The sequence below is a fragment of the Delphinus delphis genome, chromosome 16 (genome assembly GCF_949987515.2).
Source record: "Delphinus delphis chromosome 16, mDelDel1.2, whole genome shotgun sequence".
Taxonomy (NCBI): Eukaryota; Metazoa; Chordata; class Mammalia; order Artiodactyla; family Delphinidae; genus Delphinus; species Delphinus delphis.
In genome coordinates, this window is record NC_082698.1 from 78,919,299 (window position 1) to 78,937,588 (window position 18,290).

At 42.7% G+C, this 18,290-nt stretch overlaps 1 protein-coding gene across 3 annotated transcripts; it reads left to right on the top strand.

The window, feature by feature from the left end:
- The first annotated feature begins 256 nt into the window (after positions 1-256).
- On the top strand, positions 257-13,623 carry RBM34 (RNA binding motif protein 34). 3 transcript variants are annotated; one of them, XM_060035045.1, is made up of 11 exons: positions 257-337; positions 448-622; positions 845-981; positions 3,851-4,079; positions 5,353-5,412; positions 8,568-8,611; positions 9,690-9,773; positions 9,924-9,987; positions 11,257-11,296; positions 11,524-11,642; positions 13,048-13,622. In XM_060035045.1, the coding sequence occupies exons 1-11, from the start codon at positions 285-287 to the stop codon at positions 13,324-13,326; spliced, it is 1,284 nt and encodes a 427-aa protein (XP_059891028.1). In that variant the 5' UTR covers positions 257-284; the 3' UTR covers positions 13,327-13,622. The 3 variants fall into 3 exon arrangements, with proteins under 3 accessions (XP_059891028.1, XP_059891027.1, XP_059891029.1); XM_060035044.1 differs by lacking the exon at positions 257-337 and having other exon boundaries at positions 350-622; positions 13,048-13,623; XM_060035046.1 differs by lacking the exons at positions 257-337; positions 5,353-5,412 and having other exon boundaries at positions 350-622; positions 13,048-13,623.
- The last annotated feature ends 4,667 nt before the right edge of the window (positions 13,624-18,290 follow it).

Here is an 18,290-nt window from a genome sequence, read left to right on the forward strand (position 1 = left end):
GATTCTTATTCGTACTTAAGGCCTCAACTACCCTCGGAAAACTTCCCTCCCAAGACTAGGTCTCAGACAGAGGTACAAACTGGTCCGGAAGCCTGGACCCGACTCCTTCGCCCGCTGTCTCCGCCCCCATGCCCGCCGTCTCCGCCCCCCCATCCGTCGTCTCCGCCCCCAGGGCGTCCGCAGAGACTCTCGGGGCGGAAGGGGCGTGGCTCCGAGAAAGGAGTGGCCGGGACCCGGAAGTGCGGGCTCACGTGCTCCCGCCCTCTCGGAGGCCTCGGATAAGAATGGCCCTGGAAGAGAAGAACAAACGGAAGAAAAAGAGGAGTGCGCGGGAGGGGTGAGTGGCGCGTGGCTCGTCTGCCTGGGCCGGAGTATGCGTTCGGGACCTCGGGGCGCTAGGGGTGGGGCGTGGCGTCGTGTCGCTGAGTCTCTGATGTCTGTGTCTAGAGAGAACCCGGAGGACGGCGCTTGTGGGAATCTGGCAGGAGACTATGAGGTTGGACAAGTCGCCAGTAGTTTATTCAACGGCAAGCGGCCCTCCAGAGGCAGCACGGGTCGGCTGGCTTCCCTCTTCGGCTCTTTGGAGCCTCAGCTTCAACCCGTGTATGTGCCTGTTCCTGAAGTAAGTCACTGCGTTATACCCCGAATGGCCCATTAGAACAACTTTAGAAGCAAGCAACCTACCTTGCAGGGCATGCTTTCTAAAGTGGGGCAGATAAGGATCAATTTTAAGTAACCTTTCATTACTGGACACATCAGTGAGAGAGAAAAGATGCTACTTTAGAAAGACCACTAAATTATTAAGAAGGATGAGGTCTGAAACGTAACTTCAAACTTTTAAAAGGAAACCACCAAAAAAAGGAAACGGGATGAGGAGGAAGAAAGTTCATCCCAAATCCAAAGACCGCTTTTGCAAGAACCTGCCAAAAAAATGAAACTGAAGAAGAAACTGTCTGATGCAGACCGAAAGTTGGCAAACAGGTTGGTAAAATTTCTCTCCTAGTTGATGTTAAAGAAATTAGATGGTAAAGAAATTGACATTCTTATACCAGCAATGTTCATCTTAATTTCTTTTCTCACTTCATAGTTATAATTTAAAAATTTTTATTATGGAAAGTCCCATACATTTTCAAAAGTTGAAAAGGATAAGGAACCCCAAGTACCCAGCATCAGCAGTTATTAATATTTGGCAAATCTTGTTTCATCTTTACCCTATTCATTTCCCCCTCATTATTTGGAAGCAAACCTAAGACTTAGGTTTCATCTATAAATATTTCAGCACGTATGGAAAAGATGAGTTTGCTTTTCTTAAACTTATTCAGTCAGAGATCAAATTTCCCCCATTAGTTTAATTTTTTTAAAAAAAGTTTATTTGAATTGAGATCCATATAGCAGTACCATTATAGGTTCCTCATTAACTTTCCTCAGCCTGTCAGGCCACTCTCTTCATGCCCTTTATCTCTCTGTTTTCTCTTGGCAGGTGATCTTGTTACCTAATCTGATAATTTTTTGGTGGGGGGGGCTGCCCCAGGGAGCTTGCGGGATCTTAGTTCCCTGACCAGGGATTGAACCTGGGCCCCCAGCAGTGAAAGCCTGAAATCCTAACCACTGGACCGCCAGGGAATTCCTCTGAGAGTTATTTTTTTTAATTGCTCACAGTTGTGAGCTACTACTTCTGGTTCTCCTACTGCTTGTAACTGTGCACATCTTTAATTTCTTCCCCTTTCAGAGAAGGGTGTCTTCCTCCTTGTCCAAGATTAATTCAGTCACCTGTGCTGTTTATATATAGCACATACCTCTTCTGCCTCCTTAGGGTTTATGTCATCAGATATCTGTATCTCTGATCTGTCCTCTCAAGATTCTCATCTTAAAAAAAGACATCCAGCAAAACCCCTTCTGCAGTCATGTGTCCCTGTTTGCTCCATCCCCTCAAACCTTCCCTTCATTGCCAAGCTTTTAGAAAAAGATGTTTATACTTGCGCTCTCTTCCTTTTCTTGATCTGTTTTCTTTTCCATGAACTTGCACTGTGGTTGGTTGTTTGTTGTGTTCGTTTTTATGTGATATGACCATACTTCTGAAACAGTGCTCAGGGAAGCCATCCTGACCTAGGTAGGTGCCATATTTAGTAGGCAGTACAGCCTTTGTCTGAGTCCTTGCTTTTACATGTCACGTGGTTGCTTTCCTTCTCGAAGCTGTTGGAGTCTTTGATAGCAGTCTCTTCCTCCTCTTGTCTTTCTGCTCCTTCTCAGTGGTATTGTGGGCACTTTCCTTCTGACTGTTCCTTAAATGTTGATTTCCCTCGGGATTCTGTTCTTGGTCATCTTCTCATGACTTTTTTCCCACCCTTCATTCTGGGCAATCTCCCGGTCCTCGTGGCTCCACAATTCTCATCGCTCTTTCTTCATCTATAAACCTGTATATCTGTTTGTCTACTGGCATCTCTAGCTCTATATTCATATACACCTCAAATTCAGGATGCTTCAAACCGAGCATATTATCCTCATCAAACCTGTTCCTCTGCATGAGTGGTACCATCAGCCTTCCTGTTGCCCGGGCCTGTGACTTGGGAGTCAACTTAGGCTCTTTCTTTTCCCTGCGTATCTAATCATTTGCCAAGTCCTAATGATGCTGTCTTTTAATTATCTCTTTTAATCTGCTTCCCCTTTCCACCTTCTCCCTTGCCCTGGTGGGTCTGTTGTCTTCTGAGATGCCTGCAGTTGTAACTGTCTCCTTACTGGTCTCCCTTATCCAGCCTTGTCCCTTTCATAATTGTCTTCTGCTCTGCTGCCCAAATGATCTCTTTTAGGCACTTTCAAAGTCTTCCGGGGTTCCCCATCCTCTGTGGGATAAAAATCTAAGCACTTTTGCATAACAGGCATGGTCCTCCTTGACATACTGTCTCATTTCCTTTCACTCCTACTAGGTATTTTATATACCATAGTGAACAAAAAACTAGACATTGACCCTCTCCTTACTGGAGCTTGTGGTCTAGTGGAGGGATGAAACGGTCAACATTTACTGAGGACTGACCATGTGCTATACACTGCCTTTCCTCCTCTGAGAGCCTTTCTTGTTTCTTTTATGTTTCTACACCATGTATTATACACGTTAACCATTTTATGGTGAACCTTGCCTATTGCTCCAGAGACTGGACTACTGAAAGGCCTCTAATAGTCTCTTTTATCTTTGTATCCCCAGAGGCTAGAACTGAGTAGTAAATATTTATTGAATGAATGAATGAATGAGTTTTATGACTCCTACTACCCATTCTCTCCCCTCACTCCTAAGTTCCTGTTCCATTTCTCTTTTTGGACCATTTCCATTTTCTCTTTACCCAAGTGCACCAGTACTTCACAATATTGGGGGAATTTGCTTTTGACAAGCAGTCCTTGAAATACTGCAGTAGGAAATCTGATTTCTCCTCTTCGCCAGATTGCTTTTACAAAGCTAAGTACTGTGCCGGCATATTAACCTTCATAGACCCCCTGGGAGTGCTGCAGTAACCCTGGAATTCTAGAGCAGAGAATGGAATTAGGCTTTGGTAGAGTGTCAACTAAATCCCCAAAGCTTTACGTGAGCCAGCTTCTGTTTACGTGAACTTTTGTTGCTCTGTTTATTACCTGGCAATTTTAACCGATCTTCAGAAATTGACCTTAACTTTTTCTAACTCTTGAGTTTCCTAAAGATACCCGTCACTTTTTGATAATGCTGTTTAAATGTAGATGTATTTGTGAATGGTAAGTTGATATATAGGAGGACCAGAAGTAGATGGGAAATTTTTCTAATCAATGTGCTTTGTCAAATACGAGACCTGACTTCTATGAATTTTTTTTTTTTTGACTTAAAAAGAGAAAATGCTTTAGCAATTGCTGATTTAGAAGAAGAAATTCACCAGAAACAAGGGAAGAAAAGGAAAAATTCTCAATCTGGTGTTAAAATTGCCGATAAAGAAGTACTTGATGATGTAGATCACACAGCTGTAAATCAAAGAAAGAAAATTCAAACCAACCAAGAAGAGAGATTAAAGAATGAGAGAACTGTGTTTGTTGGGAATTTGCCTGTCACCTGTAATAAGAAGGTGAGTGTGTAGTCTGTATATTGTTAACATGCAGAGAAATTAATAATTCGTGATTTTGTTTACTGTCACTTTATTAAATAAATCATTAATATGTAACTTCATTATAAATGACTACATATATCATTCTATAGATTGATTCTAGTGTCCACCTGCTCCTTTCCATTCCCGAAGTCACTGCCCTACTTCAGGCTTTTGCAAGTCTTGTCTGAAATATTGCAGTGGTCTCCTATCTGGTTTTTTCCTCCAGCTCTATCTTCTCTTATATGCCACTAGAACGGAAGCGCCATATGTGCAGGGATGTTTATCTCTTTTCTTCACTGCTCTGTCCCTTAGCACTTGAAACAGTGCCTGGTGTGTAGTAGAGGCTTGTTGAATATTTGTCGTGTAAATGAATGCATACATCCTAAGTTTCTTCCGTTATGTGGGGTTCACTAAACCAAGACATGCCCTTTACTTTCTGTGTGTTTATGTGATAGTCACCCTGGTGGCAATCCCTTCGGTTAAAATCCTGCTTATCTTTTGAAGAACAATTTCAATTCCACTTTCTTAAAAACAAAACAGTACTAGAAAGTTACTTCCCGGTTTTTCCCTTTCCCCCTTGCCCTTTTGTCCCCTAGCATTTGATGTGTGATTACTTTGTAGAACGTAACCCATTTGACTTTCTAGGGTAGTTTTGGTTACTTACCTTCCTCAAGGGAAGGGAGTGTTTGTGGTGCTTTACACATTTAATAAGTTATTTTTGGATTAAAATTGCTTATAGAAATTATTGTGCAAGCTGTAAAACATATACCTTCTTCACATCCTGAGCCAGTCATAAGAATAATGTATAAAATTCATCCTAAGACTTTTCTTCAATCTGATGGTCTTAATTCCAGACAGTTGGGGAATTTCCCATGGTGACATAAAGGATCCTTAAAATCCATTTCTGGTTTAAATAAGCCAGGGTGAAAAGATGAGAGAATTTATGGAATATATAATCTTAGTTTACCTGTAGTAAAGATTATAAAAGATTGAAAGAAAAAATGTTGTGTGCCTTATAGATACTAACATGAACTTGAATTGTGTTTTCTTTTTATATAAGTTTCAGTAAAAGTTTTTTGTCTTCTAACTGAATAGTTACCTACTTTTCCTGAAATATTCTGAAAACATGGCAGTAAAAGATTATCAGACCGTTTTACTTATTCCTTTTTGTGGTATTTATTTGATGTTCTGAAAGTGGACTGAAATATATATATATATGAGTGTGTATATATATATGTTTTTTTTATTTTAGAAGCTGAAGTCATTTTTTAAAGAGTACGGACAGATAGAATCTGTACGATTTCGTTCTCTGGTATGTGTTCCGCCCCCTTAAAATTGCATAATCTTAAAATGTTTTGCATTTAAATCCAACTTATTCATATGTCGGTTTTAGTGAGTTGGAGGAGCCCTTGACTTTAACCTTTAGAACCGACAGGCTCAAATCTAGCCCCAAAGAAGAATCACACTAGTATCGATTGCTGACTCTTGGACTTTGTTAGCTAATTTAATGAGTTCAAATATAAAATGCTGTCCTTACTAAGTGTACTTTGGAGGGTGGATGGGTGACGTTTGTTTGTGTGTTAATTGAGTAGGTGGAAACGTTCACACCTGTTGAGTAGCATTTCTGGAATCATAGGTGTTCATATGAGGGGTTTGCATGACGCTGCAGAGCAGTACTTATGGTCTGACATAGAAAGATAAAGTATGTTTTAATCAATTTAATGTTAAAACTTTATGGAAATAAATGGTATCTGATTTCACCAGCTGAGCACTCTGTAGACCAGTTATAGCCATGTTCCGTGGAGCATGAATAAGCATCACTCATATGTTTTTTAATGTAATTAATATGTATTAGTATAGTGTAGGAGATGTTTGTTCCTTGTTTCCAACTGCGTTTTCTCAACGTGATTGTCTAAAATGGGGTTTCTCAGCCTTGATACTATTGACATTTGCTGCTGGTTGGCTCTTAGTTGTTGGAGGCTGCCTTGTGCAATGCAGGACCCCTGGCCTCCACCTGCTAGGTGCTGGTAGCATCCTCCCCACCCCAGTTTAACAGCCAAATATATTCCCAGACATTGCCAGATGTCCCCAGCGGGCAAAACCGCCCACTTCTCTGAAAGGAGACATTTCCCAAGGTTTTGGTGCAGTCTCCGTAATTCCTGTCATGGTGTCTGTTCCTCACGCTTATCACGTGTGTATTTTGTCTGCCCTTCTGAGTCCTGTTTCCTCATATCAGATCCTTGCCTGACACATCCACTTGGGTGTCCTGCCCATTTTCAGCGCGTCTGTGCTTTACCTCCGTCAGTCCCCCGCCCCAGCCTATGCCACCTGCTGTTTTTCAGCTGTGGTTTCTTCCCAAGAGGAGTTCTTTCTTTTTCCATTGTTCCACCTTAGTGTTCACAGCTCTTGCCAGAAGAGTTGCAGAGGCCTTTTACGGGTCCTGCTTTCAGTCTGCCTCAGATGCATGCATCGCACCACCGTCAGCTTAATCTTCCTAAAGTACTTCCTCCTGGACCTCCTGCCCAGAATTCCTCCCCTCCACCTCCCCTCCCGTGAATATTATACACACCACCACCCCTGCCTTGGCCTGGAGTTCCCTTCGGGGGGCCTGCCCTGATTCTTCCTTGTCCCTGGATTACTGGTAAGTCAGGTGACCCTGCTGTGCGCCCTGCAGCACCCTGTGCTTCACTATAGTCCTTATGACACCGCTCTGTCATTGTTAGAGCTCCTGTCCCACCAGACTGAGCTGTGACTACAAACACCCTGTTTGTGTGGCTCCTCCTTGGTCACTAGCACCTGCACCTGGTGCACATCAAATATGTATGGCGTTCCCTAAAAGCTTTTCATTTTTCTCGCTGTCAGTGTCCTTGGTTCTTTGCCTGACAGCCTGCACAGGGTGGCCCTGGGGCCCTGCGTTCTTCTACATGGGACTGTCCTGCAACCCGGGAGCTGCCCTCGTTGCCAATCATGTGCTTGGGCTTTCCCACCCTTGTCCTTTTGCTCAGTTCATTTTTTTATTTTTTTAATTGATGTCAGATTGGTATGTAACATTATGTTAGTTTCAGGTGTTCAACATAAGAGTTCAGTCTTTGTTTACCATGCAGTTGACCCCCTTCACCCATTTCACTCACTTTCAACCCCTTTCTCCTCTGGTAACCGCCAGTCTGTTCTCCGTATCTCTGAGTTTTGTTTTGTTTGTTTTCGGCTGCACTGCTTGCGGGATCTTAGTTCCCCGACCAGGGATTGAATCCAGACCCTCGGCGGTGAGAGCTCAGAGTCCTAACCACTGGACCGCCAGGGAATTCCCTGTTGTGTTTTTTTGATTGCACATATAAGTGACATCATACAGCATCTGTCGTTGACTTAGTTCACTTAGCATAATACCCTCAGCATCTATCCATGTTGTCTCAAATGGCAAGATTTCCTTCTTTTTTAAGGCTGAGTAGTATTTCACTGTATATATATTCTTTTTGTACTTTATTGCCTTATATTTATTCATTCGTATCTTTAATAACAGAACACAGGTCCTTGAGAGCTCCTAGAAGGCATCCAATAGATGTGTTTTGATGACCAGCATTCCCATGTCAGTTATTCACGTGGGCATTTCTCATGTGTCATACTGTTTTCCCGTCTACATTTTGAGAGTTTGACCATATGTTAGTTTGAGCAGAACAGACTGAGAAGAAATAGTTCAAGTTTCTTAGTTTTACTATATAAACTATTGAGACTAAAAGAAAAAACTCTTCCAGAGATTTATAGTAACTGCCCTAAATGGGGTTGGCATTTATAGACACCCCTGGACTTGTGAACTTGCAGTCTGTATCCTTTTACCTTTGTGTTCTCTGTACCTGGTGGTATTTGGCACACATTGCTGACAGTCACAGTTGCTGACTTGAATTTCCACCTCTCTGTAAAGTTTTCCCTACCTGCCCCCTTCACGCTTAGGTATGACCCTTATATGACTGACAGTAACATGACTCTGAATATAAAGGAGATTCCCTTATTTGTCCAATTACAGATACTGAAGTAGTATCTTCTTATATTATTTATCAAATGATATATTTAAAATCATATAGCATATACGGTATTAATTTAGAAGTGTCCCTTTTTTCCATGCTGATTTTATAAAACGATTTTCCTTAACACTCTTCACGTGTGTCTTCAACATCATTGCCCCCTCACGACCAGAGATCCCTTCAAGTCATTTGTAACTTCTGCCTGGTTTGAGAGTCACTGCCTGTGAAATCTGAATGTGGCACTATCATTGGAAATGTTTGTCCTCAGCCACCAGGTCCTGTTCATACAACACTAGGACAGTTGTTTCTGATTCATTATTTCCTTAGAATGTTTTTAATCACATCATATCAGACTTAGATATTTAGAATTCAATTAATTAAAATATAATTATTTTGAAATAATATTTTAAACAAAGATTTTTCTTTAATACTTTTTTTTTTCTCTTAAAAGATTCCAGCAGAGGGAATTTTGTCCAAAAAGTTGGCAGCAATAAAGTAAGTTTATAATTAGAGAAAGGGAGTAGTCATAAATTCTCTTCCATTTTGGTTAAAATAGAGATCATTTCTTAACCTCATAGATGCTTGTATTTGGATAAAACATCATGTTTTATTGTTTTCTTATGTCTGTAATAACATATAAATTTGTCAGATGTTCGTCTTCAAGCCTCAACATAAATTGTAGAGTCAAGGATAAGAATTGCAAAATAACTTAAAATGTGTCATGAGAAATTTCAAGGACGTTTAATCAGGCATAGTGTTTGAAGAGAATAAGAAAGTTTTGCACCTAAAAATTCTATTGTAAATCACAAGTATCATATTTCATCAATTCTAAGGTGACATTTCCCATACCTTAACATTTTTAAAATCAAAATGCATCTTAAAATCAGAGGGGCCTCATGGTTGCTATTGGCTGGCCAGGTTTTTCCAGGGAAATTCTATAGGTCACACTATAAGATGGAGAGATAAATGGGGAATCCTACAGTTTAAACAGGAGTCAGAAGACTTTTCAAGTTGAAAACTGGACAAGACCAAAGTATGTCTAGGAGTAGACACTTGGGTGATAAAACCACATAGACACGCAGGGAAGTGGTTCCTATAATAATTCCCTAAGCTGTACATGTCTGTGTAGTTTTTATTTTACAGTAAAAAGGAAAAAGCATGTTGTCTTTCCCATCTGTGTGTGCCTTAGATACAGAGCTGCAGCTAAGGTGATGCTGGGTTAGCCAAAAAGTTCATTCGAGTTTTCCCGTAAGGTGTGACTCGAACGAACTGTGTGGCCAGCCCAGTAGTTGTAGTGTGGTGGGTTGCCCGGGGGCGCTTGCTGGTCTCTCACAGTGATGACTAGTAAGGAGGCCTGAGTCACGTGTATCAGCCCATATCTGTGTAAGTTGTGTGTTATTTTTTTGAGTTATTACTAAATATTTATTAAAAGAGATGAAACTCCCCCCAGAAATTCTTGTCATATGTGTTGAGAGTGGAAAACAAGCTATATTTATTTCAGTGACTTTGAGATTAACAAATTTTACATTGTCTTTTTTTTCTTTTCTTTGTTTTTTTTTTGTTTTTGGTGTAGACGTAAAATTCATCCTGATCAGAAAAATATTAACGCTTATGTTGTGTTTAAGGACGAGAGTGCTGCTACAAAAGCACTGGAAAGGTAATTTCATCTCTTTGAGGTTTGGACAGAATTATTGTAATTTAAGTGTGTATGAGTCCATGCTTTATTCTTTGGTTTCACTTCAGAGCAAATATCCCAGTAACTCAGCACTTGTTTTTAACAACAATTTTCCCTTCGTATTTATACCAGAAATGGGGCCCAAATTGCAGATGGATTTCGTGTTAGAGTGGATCTTGCATCTGAGACCTCATCTGTGAGTAGTTCTTCTGAGCTTGTGCTGGGAGAGCAGTGGGGTCAGCAGGGAGCATGCGGGAAGCACAGAGGAGACAGCCTTTGCCCTCTGTGGTCTCAGCTAATGCCCTCTAAGTCAGCATCAGCTTCAAGAAAGTGGTTCCCACCCATACGTTAGATCCAGTAGTCCTAAAGAGAGAGGCCAGAAGTTACGTTAGAGAGCATCGGGGCCAGCACCTTATTTTATAGACTGAGGTCTAAAGTTAAATCAGTCATTAAACAGTTTTTGAGTCCGTCCTCTGTGTCAGGCATTCAGTGCTGAGATACAGACTCAGTTCTCTAGGAGTTCACAGGATAAAGGTAAAGATGAGCAGACGATTTTATGATAAATACTGTCATAAATGCCCAGGATGCTTTGTCAGCTCAGGAATGGAGCACTTGATTTGGGGGGTTGCCAGCAAGAAGGGACAAAGGAGGGTTTCCAGGAGAACAGGTGTTCTATCAGTCTTGCAAGATGAGTCTGTTATCCAGGCAAAAAAATTTTGAACAGTATGAATGGTGGGGACCAAAACCTAATTTGCTGAGGGAATGGCAGAGCCTGATGCAGTTAGTAGTGGCTGGCGTGTGAGGAGGGGCGGGATAAGAGTAGCTGTTGGAGAAATAGGTGGAGGCCAATCATGAAGACCCTGGCCTAACATGGGGAGGAGTCTGGGTTTTGTCCAAAGCTGTTCCTCAAGGTCTCTTGAAACGGATGAAGTGTGAGTTGCAAGAACTCACCGCAGAAACAGAGTGCGTTACGGTCGGCGTCAGGGTGACTAGTTGAGAAATGACAGAGGCCTGGCTGACAGCCCTGGCTTTGATTGTGGACCTGGCACGGGGTCCGCAAACTGGCTTGAGGGCCCAATCTGTTTGCGGCCCGTTTCTGTTAATAAAGTTTTACTGTCATCCAACCAGGCAGGTAGGTACAGCAGAGACCACGTGGCCCACAAAGCCTAAAATATTTGCTTTCTGGCCCTTTCCAGAAAAAGTTTGCCCACCCCCAATAGAGCAGGCCTTCCTTGAGCACTGCCGTGGGTCAGTGCCAGCTGTGAACAGAAGCACTCCCCGCTCTGGGGCTCGCTCACACTCCAGCGGGGAAGGCGGAAGAAAGGGAATCAAACGGGCCCGGAGGGCGGGGAAATCAGGAGATGGAGCCCCGTCAGGTGTGTGGGGTGAGGACAAGGGTGGACTTTAGGGTGACTTCTGTTTTCTGCTCCATGAATGATTTTTATTAACCCTCTTTGTGTTTCAGAGGGACAAGAGATCTGTATTTGTGGGGAATCTCCCATACAGTAAGTTTGTTTAAACAAATAAAGTACCTGTTTATCACTGAAGTAATGCAAATAACATCTGAGTTGGTAACATAATGTTTCGCTTTAAGACTACCTTTAAGAAGCGCGGGGTGTAACTTGACTGGTTACCTTGAGGCTGTGCTTACCCTTGGTGTATTATGAAACATCTCCAGCTTCCTAAGGCGATTCCAAGCCCTCACTTCCACTGGGGTTGAATCTGTTTTTAGAAGCTGAAGAATCTGCGGTTGAGAAACACTTTCTGGACTGTGGGAACACTGTGGCTGTAAGGATCGTGCGGGATCAAGTTACAGGAGCCAGCAGAGGCTTTGGCTACGTGCTCTTTGAGGTAGGGAGGCTGATGTATCCTCACTGTCCTTGAAGTGTGCCTGGAGAGGCTGTCACTGCTGCCCCATCCTTCAGACGTAACTCTCACTGTCATCCTCAAAATTCCACCTTAAGAAAACTACATTCATAACCCACCACAGTATAATAGACTCCGGTTCGTATAATTGCATCCAACCAGGAGATGTTCTAGTTATTTCTCCACATTAATGTTGTTAAATAATGTTTTAGATACTGGATACTAAAGGTATTAAATCTCTGAATCTCCACCTTCTGTAAAATGGAGAGAAGAACTGATCGTTCACTCAGGTAGAAGAGAACGTTAGTCTCTGTACAAAATTGGTTATATTTAGTTCACTAAATATTAGCCAGTGTCTCATGCCTAAAATTATTAGAATACACGTGTGGCCTTCCCTTCACAACAGCCCATCCATGTACTTCCTTTTTTTATCTGCACCGCCTTTTTTATGGTCAAACTTAATATTTGTGAACATAAGATTCTGCAAGCTGCTTTATGTTGTTTTCTGTCGTGTAAGTATGTTCTACTGAGCGTGTATACTGTCTTCCCTAGTGTGTGCCAAATGTTGCATGTTTGCAGTGTTCTCTCTTTTTCTCTGTAATAATGAGATCAGAGTGGTTATGTTTTTTCCTTCAAATGTTTGCCTCCATTTTTGGATTACTTCTTTAGGAAAGCTCCCCAATGGGTTACCACTAACCAGGTCAAGACATCTGACCATCTTTAAGGCTCTTAGTACGTATGACCAGCGGCTTTGAAGAAACGTGGTCACAGCCTGCCATCATGACTGTGATGTAGTTATCTCACTGTTTCTCTGCTCTGTCTTCTGACTATTGATAAGTTTGTAAAGTCCTTTAACAGACATGTCATGAATATTCAGGGTGGTTAGCATTTAGTGGCTCTCTATTAGAATAAAAGAATAATAGAATTTTGGGCCTAAAGGGAACCCTACAAGGCATCTAGTCTGACTGATCCATCTCAAGGACTGTAATAGAGAGTTCTCTGCTCTCAAATCAACTAATACAGCAGGGCTTTTTCAGGAAGAGCCTTGTCAAGAGGAGGCTTATTGGTTTAAAAGACACTATAGGACTGACCTTGTTAATTGAATTTACATTGAGAAAAATGAAGCCTCTTGGATTGTGACTTATCTGATTATTTGACAGGGCAGCTTGAGTGCTTCCTGGGGAGAAACTCATGAGAGGGAGCATGATTAAAACTACAAGAACAGCTGCTTGTAGTTCAGTACTTTGGATTGGACTTCTTGGCTGTGGAAATGAGAGGGGTTTCTATATGCAAGCTTGAAAGTTGTTCTAATCCAGAAAAGTCACCATTTTACTTGTTTCTTTGCACATGAGTTTCTGGTGAAAATTTAATATTTTGATTTTTATTGCAGAATACAGATGCTGTTCATCTTGCTCTGAAATTAAATAACTCTGAACTGATGGGAAGAAAACTCAGAGTCATGCGTTCTGTCCATAAAGAAAAATTAAAACAAAATTCAAATCCTAGTTTGAAGAATGTCAGTAAACCTAAGCAGGGACCTAATTTTTCTTCAAAAAATGCACAACATTCTAAAACTTTGTTTATCGGAGAAAAAGCTGTTCTCATGAAGAAGAGAAAGAAAGGACAGAAGAAAAGTGGACGAACTAAGAAACAGAAAAAACAGAAGTAGCTATCCGAAGCCTTTTCTTTGTTTTCCCCACTGATTTCTGGTAATAAAATTGTGGTAAATCCATGTATTGAATTTCAGGATTTTTTTTACATATTGTGAAACATGGACACTTTTTCAGTTATTCACATTGCAATAGTACCTTTGAATCATTTGTTTCAAGGTGTAGGCAGATCAGTCACCATGTTAATACTGCTGATGGTATGAGAGATGATTTTAGATGTAGGGTGAACATTTCGAATTTTAGTGGTTATGTATTATTTTACCATATGTTGGAAATAATTAACACTTCAGAGAGTTATTTTAAGAATTACTTGGGATGAGACTAAATTTAAAAGTGAGTAAATTTAAAGAAAGTGAAGTAACCTTAATACTGATTGTATCTAGACAAAGTAAATAATTAAAGTGGGAATACTGATTGATCTAAGGTCAAATCATAATCCCTAAGAAGTAAAGTTTTGAGGTTTGGTATATAATAGCCACTCATTTTTCTTTCTTCCTCTTGCACTTAGGATAAGTGGAGTTCTGGGTTTTAATTTTATTTCATCAACCTAATAACTAACCAATAGGGATTCTGTATCAACTGTTGCTCTGATTTTTTATTCTTAATTGGTGATTAGACTGGTTATTAAAGTTCTTGGTAAATTGGCTATAAAGCAGATTTTTACTTTTATTTTTAATTTGAAAAATATTCTCCCAGGAAAACTTGTGACTCTTCTTTTTTTAATATAAATTTATTTATTTTTATTTATTAATTTTGGCTGCATTGGGTCTTCATTGCTGTGCACGGGATTTCTCTAGTTGCGGCGAGCAGGGGCTACTCTTGTGATGTGCGGGCTTCTCACTGCGGTGGCTTCTCTTGTTGCGGAGCACGGGCTCTAGGCGTGCAGGCTTCAGTAGTTGTGGCTTGCAGGCTCTAGAGCACAGGCTCAGTAGTTACGGCACACGGGCTTCAGTAGTTGTGGCTGGTGGGCTCTAGAGCGCAGGCTCAGTAGTTATGGCACACGGGCTTCAGTAGTTGTGGCTCGTGGGCTCTAGAGCGTAGGCTCAGTAGTTATGGCACATGGGCTTCAGTAGTTGTGGCTCGTGGGCTCTAGAGCGCAGGCTCAATAGTTATGGCACATGGGCTTCAGTAGTTGTGGCTTGTGGGCTCTAGAGAGCAGGCTCAGTAGTTGTGGGGCACGGGCTTAGTTGCTCTGCAGCATGTGGGATCTTCCTGGACCAGGGCTCAAATCCGTGTCCCTTGAATTGGCAGGTGGATTCTTAACCACTGCGCCACCAGGGAAACCCAAAACTTGTGATTCTTAACATCACTCAGTAGAATGAAACAATATTTTTAAAAAATCGTGTTTAGGGCTTCCCTGGTGGCGCAGTGGTTGAGAGTCCGCCTGCCGATGCAGGGGACGCGGGTTCGTGCCCTGGTCCGGGAAGATCCCACATGCCGCGGAGCGGCTGGGCCCGTGAGCCACGGCCGCTGAACCTGCGCGTCCGGAGCCCATGCTCCGCAACGGGAGAGGCCACAACAGTGAGAGGCCCGCGTACCGCAAAAAAAAAAAATCGTGTTTAAAGGAAACATTTGCTGAAAAAGTATGGTAATGAAGTCACAAGGTATAAAGTTCAACAAAGAGAAGGAATACCCCTCCATTTCCTTGGGACTTAACCTCGTGGTATATAGCCGGTGCCCCCTCCCACAAACCTTGCTGAGCTGGGCCTGTATCCAGGAGGGAGGAGTGGCGGTAAACCAGGGGCCTGATCTGAGGTAGGCAGATCTGTTACACACGCATCTTATTACTTAAGTAAGAGAACTGGGGGACACTGAGTTATTGGTGATTATTTTGAAAATCCTGTCTTTTGGGCGTAGCACAGGGAAAACCTAATGGATCTTTAATATGTAGCTCTGTGGAAAGCAGAAAGAGCCCCATTTTCCTGTATCCAAGGACTGGATATTTTATGCTTAGTATCTTCTGCGGTGCTTAGAATCTTGTTTTTCATAAGTAGGGTTCAGTAAATACTTGTCACTTGATAGCTCTTGAACGTTTTTTCATATATTTCCAGTTAAATTTATATAAAGATGCTTTATCTGTAGACTACATAGACTATCTCTATAGACTATAATTTCATCGTGTATTTTCTTTATAGTGTATATTTTATTTATATGCTTTTTAGTGTATATAAATAGATATAATTTTAGTGTCCTTAACATAGAGTGTTGGTCTTTAGGTTTTCATGTAAAGAGCCCTGGAGTGGGGTGTAAGGACATCTGATTCTTGACCCATCTCTCTGGCTGTGCATGCATGACCTTGGACAAGCCTCTCAACCTCTTTATCTAAATATCCTGATTGGTGAAATAAGGGGCTTGGACTAGATCAGTGGTTTCCCTCTTTTTTGACTGTGATCTGCAATAGCTTGTTTTACACTGTGATCAGTACAAACATTGGTATATTTAACTGACACACAAGTTCACAAGACAGTACCGGTCCTTACTACACATGTTGCCATCTGATATTTTTTATCCTTTTTTTTTTTTTTTTTTGCGGCACGCGGGCCTCTCACCGCTGTGGCCTGTATCGTTGCGGAGCACAGGCTCCGGATGCGCAGGCTCAGCGGCCATGGCTCACGGACCCAGCCGCTCCGCGACACGTGAGATCTTCCCGAACCGGGGCACGAACCTGCGTCCCCTGCATCGGCAGGCGGACTCTCAACCACTGCTCCACCAGGGAAGCCCCTATCCTATTTTATTTAAAACACTGGTGATGGTCCACTAAGGTCATTCCACAACCGATTAATGATTCCACTCACAAGCAACATGCCTCAGGGATTTCCAGGCTGTTTCTGTTTCAGGATTCTATGCTTATAGGTATGTTACAAATGTAAAAAAAAAGAAGTATTAAAAACTGTAGTGTGGTTGAGAGATTCAAAGGCACGGGTGTTGCACTAACTGTGCTTTGTATAAATGTGGTGCCTGGTTTATTGGACTCATAGCAGTGACCTCCCATTTACATGGTATTTACTCTGTACAACACAGGGATACAGAAGAACAGCATGTTCTTTGTTCAGAGTCATAATCTAATGGACACAGTCTCAGATTTCCAAGAGGCCTCATGTCATCTGTGTGGCCTTGTGAGTCTTCTGTCCCAACACCCCTGAGGCTCAGGACCTACCTGTATCAGTTGAGGTACACTTTTTGGGATAGGAAGAATCTGTATGTGTGCAGGATATAAGGAAAAGCTTTTTTTTCCTGTTGTGTGCAATCCTCTGATCTCAATCATTTGCTTTGCTTTGGTGCATATGCCCCTTCACACCCCACTGCAGTCCTGTCAATGCACATGTACCTTTGATCTAATTTCCAGTCTTTTATAGGGTCTCAGGTCCAGGCAGAAGGGCTTTCGTAGGCTTTTGGACTAGGTTAGGAGCTCCAGCTAAATGTTTCCATAGGTACCCTTGCAATAACTAATGACACCAACTACCACAGAGTTGAGCCAAACTAAATAGGTTAAGTGGACAGTCCCCTACAAGACTGCCCTCATGCACCAGTCACAGATGTGGGGGAGGGGTGGTGTCTCCAGGCCACTCTTCTGACCAGCCAGCTACTAATTTGGAGGTTCCTACTACCCTCTCAGGTTCAATAACTCACTGCAAGGACTCAGAACTCAAGAACATACGTATGATTACAGTTTTATTGTAGCAAAAGGATATAAATCAAAACCAGCCAGGGGGCTTCCCGGGTGGCAGCGGTTAAGAATCCGCCTGCCAATGCAGGGAACACGGTTCGAGTCCTGGTCCGGGAAGATCCCACATGCTGCGGAGCAACAAAGTCCGTGTGCCACAACTACTGAGCCCGCCGTGCCACAACTACTGAGCCTGCACTCGAGCCCCCGAGCCACAACTACTGAAGCCCGCACGCCTAGAGCCCGTGCTCCCCAACAAGAGAAGCCACCGCAGTGAGAAGCCCACTCGCCGCAACTAGAGAAAGCCTGCGCACAGCAACGAAGACCCAACACAGCCAAAAATAGAAACAACCCAGCCAGGGACTTCCTTGGCGGTCCAGTGGTTAGGACTCAGTGCGTTCACTGTCAAGGGCCTGGGTTCCATCCCTGGTCAGAGAACTGAGATCCTCCAAGTCCCGTGGGGCAAAAAACAAAAAACAACCAGCCAAAGGGAAAGACGAGGGGCACAGGGAGAGGTCTGGGAGAATCCCAAATTCAGAGCTTCTGTTCCCTCCCTGTGGAGACCGAAACTTACCCCTCCTAGCACACGGCACACTGACGTGTAATACACAGAGTAGTGCCAACCGGCCAGACCCCATCAGGAACCATCTCCTTAGCCTAAACTGTCAGGATCCACTATGAATAAAACACATGCCTATCACTCCAAGGTTTTAAAGAGGATCCCGCCTCTGCCTCTTTAAATTTAAACTACATACGTAATGTTTTCAGTGGCTATGACAACTTGACAACTCAACGTTTTCTATGTTTTTCCTTCAATCTCTTACCCGTTGCACTTTTCCAGGAATCGCTCCATTTAATTTTCTTCCACTCCTGAGGCTATACTGTAACATCATTTGAAATCGTATGGTTTCACTCTTCTGACCAGCCAGCTACTAATCGTATGATTATGGTCCTTGGGGCACAACGGATTGTGACTGAACTTGAAAAGCAAATTCCATTAAATTCAAACAAGAGTCACGCGTTACCTGCATTCTATAAAAAGATGAAGCATTTGTGGTCAGCGACCTTCCTTCTTTGACACAAGTAGGGAGGTCGGCTACACACGCTTTGGAGTCTGCGCACGACCGCCACGTGCCGCCCTGGTTACATCACGCTCAGCGGCTTTTACGGGAGTGCGCGGCCTCCAGCAAAATCCCGACTCCTACGCGAACGGCGACGGCGGCGGCGGCGGCGACGCCCAAGCCCCTGCGCAGGCGCAGAAGCAGCGCGGGAGCCTCCGCTCAGGCACTGCCGCGGACA

Excerpts from the sequence above, each read along its gene's own strand:
- RBM34 (XM_060035044.1), top strand. The coding sequence starts at position 374 with ATGCGTTCGGGACCTCGGGGCGCTAGGGGTGGGGCGTGGCGTCGTGTC. Across the intron at positions 982-3,850 it reads GACCGAAAGTTGGCAAACAG|AGAAAATGCTTTAGCAATTG; the intron begins GTTGGTAAAATT and ends TGACTTAAAAAG. Across the intron at positions 9,988-11,256 it reads TTGCATCTGAGACCTCATCT|AGGGACAAGAGATCTGTATT; the intron begins GTGAGTAGTTCT and ends TTTGTGTTTCAG.